The sequence below is a fragment of the Asparagus officinalis genome, chromosome 5 (assembly GCF_001876935.1).
Source record: "Asparagus officinalis chromosome 5, Aspof.V1, whole genome shotgun sequence".
NCBI lineage: Eukaryota > Viridiplantae > Streptophyta > Magnoliopsida > Asparagales > Asparagaceae > Asparagus > Asparagus officinalis.
In genome coordinates, this window is record NC_033798.1 from 746,753 (window position 1) to 753,231 (window position 6,479).

The window sequence follows — 6,479 nt, forward strand, 5'->3', positions numbered from 1 at the left end:
TGGCTGGGCCGCAGGATTATTTTACCCCCTCCTCCCCGACGCCGCTGTTTTTGGCGCACACCCAACAGAGAAAAAGAGTCCCAAAGGAAAAAAAAAAGAAAAAAAAAAGAAAAACATATCTCTAAATTTGTCTTCGATTGCGATGTCTTTTACGTTTCGATCTCGATTTCAAGTGGGATCCCTATAGGGTTCCTCCTCTTCTCCTTCTGGATCTCTGGTGAGTTCAATCGTGATGAATTTTTTTTTTCCTTTTTTTCTTTTTGATGCAGTCAGTAATCCTCTGTTTACTTTTTTTTCTTCTCCCTAATTGAGTAAAAGCTCGGTCAATTTTGCTGCTGATTGCTCAATTTTAAAGGGCTTAATTGAATAAAAAGGATCCACATCTTCGATTAGTTGGTCAAACACAGCTGTAGGCAAACTTTGGGGAAGACCCAGTTGACTGTTCTTGAGAGTTCTGAATTCAGCAAAGTGACTTTTTGATGTTTTTAAGTCAAGCATATTCAAGCTAAGGTCATTACCCATCAAAAAAGGAGTGATCTTTTATATCTTTGTGAGGTGTAGAATGCGTATGATGTGTGATGCGCATTTGCTAGATCTCAAAAGAGAAATCAGATCACATATACATTGTTTGAACCTTTATCTTATTTTTTTTCGATAAATTTTTTTGCATGTTTTCAGCTGTGTACCTAGGACTCTGAATTATATCTTGTTTATTCAAGCGAGATGAATGCTGGGATTGACAATTTTAGAATGCTCTATGATAAAATACTGCACAAAACTATGGAAGTTCACGATTTATTATCTTCGTAGAGACGGTTATCAGCATAATATTTCTCTTTTAAGTTTTAATTATATGGTTTATATTTGCTATTTTCTATAATACAAATTTGAATATTATCTACAGCACTCTTTGTTTTTTTGGATAAGGATAGTGACCACATTACATTGAGGATTTGGTGATGTAATGACCTAGGGACTATCAAATGCCATGTTTCATAGATCGTTTGGACCATAGGATGGGGAAAACATAGGAAGGGTCATACTTCTGTATCTGGTGGAACTATTAGTATTAGAGATGGGAAAATATAGTTTTGTAGATTAATTTGTGAACTGCATGGATTCAAGAATTTTCAATAGTGTAAGAGACAGGAAGAGGGCTTGGTTGGGTGCGGGGGTGAGTAGGGAAGGTGAGGCAGAGTAAAGTGCAATGAGGTGCAAGGAAGGACACACCTTTTATGCTTGTTGTTTGGTTGGAGGGAGAGTGAGGGGAGGTACATGATTTTTCTTGTTTGGTTGAGAGGATGGGAAGGGGAGGTGAGGTGATGAGTTAGTGAAAATACAATATTATCCTTTTGAGAGAGAAAAATAGTGTTTTGATAAGATAGACAATTGAGTAATTATGAAAAATTGGTGAGTTTATAAGAGTCATTGTAGAAAAATCCCCTCCTTGCTCATGTATCCCTCTAAATTGAAGGCATGTTTCTCTCTATATACTTTCTATTCATTTACACTTTCTCTCACAACATCCTACCTCACCCCCATTTCGCCTCCCCCTCAAAACCCCCCTACCAAAGAGAAAAGTTTGTTTTATCCCTCACCTCATTCTACCTCCCTTCCTACCAAATGAAGTTAGATTAAATTTGTTGAATTAGAACAACCCATGTTTGCCTTCTGATATGAGAATCTTGTAAAACATCACACTGTCACATCGGATGTTTTCATCACTGATTTGTAGTCTTGTCTATTTTGTTTAACTTTTCATTGACTGTAATCTTGAAAATATTTAATTGAAAATTGGAATTGTAGAGTCTATTTGACTTTCTTATGTAGAACAAGTATCACCAATGAATGTAGATATACATTCCTTGATTAATTATTTTATTTTCAAATGCAATTATGCTTGTTATCTACTACTAAATCACTCCATTCTTATCAGGTAAACAACTTACGGTTGCCATGGGAGCTGATTTGTGCTAATTTCAGTAAGTGAAAAGGGACTAGTATAAGATATGGCACCAGCAAGTAAGGCAGATAAAAAGGCGGCATTAGATGTTGCCGCATGGTTGTTTAATATCGTCACTTCTGTTGGGATCATAATGGTCAATAAAGCCCTTATGGCTACTCATGGCTTCAGCTTTGGTAAAGTTTTCTTTTGACTCAGTGATACCTAATCCACTATTTAATTTATTGGGCCCCTTCATTATTAAAAACAGTGAACTCGATCTTTGTATGTAGGTATGCTTCTGAGATATAATAGTTCCTCCAGTTACAAATTGCAAATCTTCAATTGAATTGAAACATAACAGCCTTTGTAAATTTTTAAAACATGGTGCCTACTGAATTATGACATGCAACTAAGTTTGAAAGTACTATTCAATAGTTCTAATATTTCAATTTAAAACACTAAATTTTTTTAGTTGCACCTTATTATTATGTAAAGTGTCATCATCATGTTTACCCATAAAGCACTAGATTCTTTTATATCTTATTTCATATTGGTATGTCTGAAAATTGAAAGAGAAATGCAGATGGAATTGGGTAGTGTTACCTCCTATATGATGTGCTTATTGTCTCTAGTCTTGATGGTTTCTTGTTATGGAGACGCATTTATCATCATACAAACCTTTGTGAAAGCTTTATTGGTGTTCGCTTTTCCCTCCAGTTATTGTGCTTGAAACTTGAAAGTCAATTGATTATTACTGAAAGAGAAAGGAGAAGTGAATTATTCTCCCAAACAAATCTTTTGGAACTTGTCATATCCCTTATTCACTCATAAGCTAAAAGCACCAGGCAACGTCACAAACTAGGCAGTGTAATAGTGTTTGACTCTGTTGTGCAAATATTTTTAAACCTAAATGTTTAATCATTGCTTAAAACTGGCAAGTTTTCCAACCTATAGTGATTGTTTCTGATAATAGTTTCTTGCAAGATATGCAGAATCCCACACGATACTCCTACAAGAAACATCCAGCAAGTAATTTAACTTTAAATATGTTTCATTGTGTAGTATCATTGCTTGTTTTCCTACTACAAGGCGACTTCAAATTCTTCTGAATTATTGGTCTGGATTTAATTTCATAATGTGATTTGCTCTAATTACATACCAGTACCTGTATAACGTAGTTTATCTTGGGTATGACTATTTACGAGGCACATGTAATGCATCTGGGGCAATAAGTTATGATCCGGGTCTGGGACTGTGAATGTTCCATATGTTGTCCTGTTTACCAAATTTTAAACGACTTGGTTTTATGCTTTTAACTTTCATGGTTATTCTGTGTTTCTTTATGATTTATCTCTGTATTTAGTCTGATACTGAGTACTTCTAGACCATATCAGTAAAAATTATACTCTTAGAAAATCTCCATGAATAACTGTTTATATCTCTCAAATGTTTGCTGCAGCTACAACTCTTACTGGACTGCATTTTGCCACCACCACTCTCATGGCTTTGGTACTTAGATGGCTGGGATACATTCAGGCCTCCCATTTACCATTACCCGATCTAATTAAGTTTGTCCTTTTCGCAAATCTATCAATAGTTGGCATGAATGTTAGTCTAATGTGGAACTCAGTTGGATTCTATCAGGTTGGTATCTACCAGCAAATTTTTTTTCATGAACTATGCCAACTTTAATAAACTCACAGACTAAAATTTAATTTCATGTCATTTTCAGATTGCTAAATTGTGTATGATTCCGGTGTCATGTCTTTTAGAAGTTCTGTTTGATAAGATACACTACTCTCGAGGTACAAAGCTCAGCATAATGGTGGTACTTGCTGGTGTTGCAGTATGTACTGTTAATGATGTGAGTGTAAATACTAAAGGCTTGATAGCGGCGGTTATAGCAGTTTGGAGCACTGCATTACAACAATATGTAAGTTTTAAAAACTCCATGTGTGCTTATGTACTATACAATTCTCTAAAATACTTAAAATGCTTATTATTCTCTATATTAGTTTTACACATGCTTATTTTGGATCCTGTGTTTGTAGTGTAATTTGTTGAGAGCTTAAAATCATCTTTGTATGTGTATCATAGCGTTCTTAATTTCTGATGTGCTATTATATTTTCTTAGTACCTTGAATTTTGTTTAGGTGAAATATGAAATAATTCAAAATTCTTGTTTCTTTGAAGCCGCAATCTTATGTACAGTTGAATTTCTTCTGCAGTATGTTCACTTTCTTCAGCGGAAGTACTCGCTCGGATCTTTCAACCTCCTTGGTCACACTGCTCCAGTTCAGGCAGCATCGTTGCTAATATTAGGGCCTTTTATTGATTTTTGGTTGACAAAGAAAAGAGTAGATGCATTCGACTATAATATAACTGCAGTGGTGAGCGGAGACAATGCCTTTCAAATTTAGTTTCGTAGTTACTAAATAATCATCTGCATGCATGCATGCATAATCACACATATCCATGCCCTCATGTGCACGAGGATAAAGAAATTGCATTGACACACTCATTTGGGGGTTATAACTATCGATTTTAATTAGTCATTTATTGACCTCTAGTCTCTTAATCCTAACCCCAAGACTGATGATGGATTTTGATTTATCCTTGTTTTATTGATATTATCACTTGTATACTTACTTTTTTAGCATAAATTGACAAAACCCCTTGAACTTTGGGTGATTTTGCACAAAACTCCCTGAACTTTGTTAATCACAGAAAATTATCCTGAACTTGTCTCAGTTAAATACCATGACTAACAACAGTTACTTCAGGTTGATCGATTGCTTTTGGACAATTACCCGTGTCTACTACATATAACTTCTGTATTAACTTTGCGTGTTAAGTATAGGTGAAAGCAAAAAGATAGTAGTTTAGACTTAATAACTCTACCCTTTCCACGCTGCTTATGAGAATTTCCAAAACTTCAGAGGAGAGTGTAAATTCGAAAGGTCAGAGTCTTTTTAATGATTTTTAAACTTCATGAAGGTTTTTTGCAAAGCCCATCAAATTCAGGTTTTTTTTTTGAAATTTACATTTATTTTCATTCTTTCTCTCTTATTTTTGTGTCTTAATGAGTGTCTTAATATTCCCGCAGTACTTCCTCATCTTATCATGCACCATCGCGGTAGGAACCAATCTCAGCCAATTCATCTGCATCGGCAGATTCACAGCAGTCTCCTTTCAAGTTATCGGTCACATGAAGACCATTCTCGTCTTAATCTTAGGATTCTTCTTGTTCGGAAAAGAGGGTCTAAATCTTCATGTAGTTCTCGGCATGATCTTAGCAATAATAGGAATGATATGGTATGGAAATGCATCGTCAAAGCCTGGAGGAAAAGAGCGCCGAAATTATTCAACAATCAGCGAGAAATCTCACAAAGATGGATTACTGTCAGAGTCCAGAGAGCTTGATGACAAGGTGTAAATGCAAATTATTTTTTACTTGTATTATCTTTTTTTTTGGGAAATTATTGTATTTGGAGGTGAAAATTTTCCAATAGCATTCATTTCTTTAACATTATGAATGGAAAATTATTTTCCTCCATACAAACCCAATTTTTATAGAGATGTTACGAAACCTGATATTCTTTGACAGTATTTATTCTGTGATAGATAGTAATTATGCACAGGGAGGCTGTGTGCATGGTTTTAATGAGGCCTGGGACTGCTTAATTAGTATATCGATCTATAATCTATACTACTATAAAAGATGATTTCTATGTTAAAACTTTTGATTTCCTTTCATACCCTCTCAATTTTAATAATCCTCAATAACTATAAGTATTAAAGTTTATGTGGTTCTAATGATTATTAGGCTCCCTTGACATTATGTTTTTGGTTGAGAACTAATTTTCGTGTTAGTTATCTTGACATTATGTTTTTGGTTGAGAACTAATTATCGTGTTAGTTATCTTATGAGGACTTTTGAGTTCCCAGGAAACTGTATTTTGGGTCAAACACTTATTCTTAATTTTGTTTTACATAATTAATATTCAGCTCGAAAATATAGTTAGGCGTATACAATAATACGATGAATGATAATGTATCTATAACTTTATCATGCATCACGTGCAATGCACGTGTGACTACTAGTAACTTAAAAAAAAGCAGGAAGAAGAAGAAAAAGAGTTACGTCAGTTCAATAATGGATGATCAGGAAAAGAAAAATAGATGAAAATTTATTTTCCTGATGTAATGGTGCCAACACACGGGGGAAACAATGGATTTGCGTTATTGTGAACGTAAATCAATCGTTTTTCAAAAAAAAAAAAAAAACCCACAGTTTGCTTGTAAGTTATAATTATTTTTTCAGAATTCTTTTAAGCCGGAAATTCGCGCAAGCTCTCATCTGAACCTATTTATTTTATATATTGATTGCCGGTAACTAGGTTTGCAACGATTAATAAAGTTACAGGTATAATCAAACAAATAGCCACAAATAAACTCCTATTTTAACCAATAAAAAGAAACGTTACCAATTATATAAAAATTAGTTGAAAGCTCTGAAAGGTTTTATGATTTC

The 6,479-nt window shown here is 34.3% G+C and overlaps 1 protein-coding gene across 1 annotated transcript; it reads left to right on the top strand.

Annotated features, from left to right (window-relative positions):
- LOC109843110 (UDP-galactose transporter 2-like) lies at positions 39-5,609 on the top strand. Its single transcript, XM_020412043.1, has 6 exons — positions 39-217; positions 1,937-2,139; positions 3,405-3,589; positions 3,678-3,878; positions 4,174-4,335; positions 5,052-5,609. The coding sequence occupies exons 2-6, from the start codon at positions 2,010-2,012 to the stop codon at positions 5,379-5,381; spliced, it is 1,008 nt and encodes a 335-aa protein (XP_020267632.1). The 5' UTR covers positions 39-217; positions 1,937-2,009; the 3' UTR covers positions 5,382-5,609.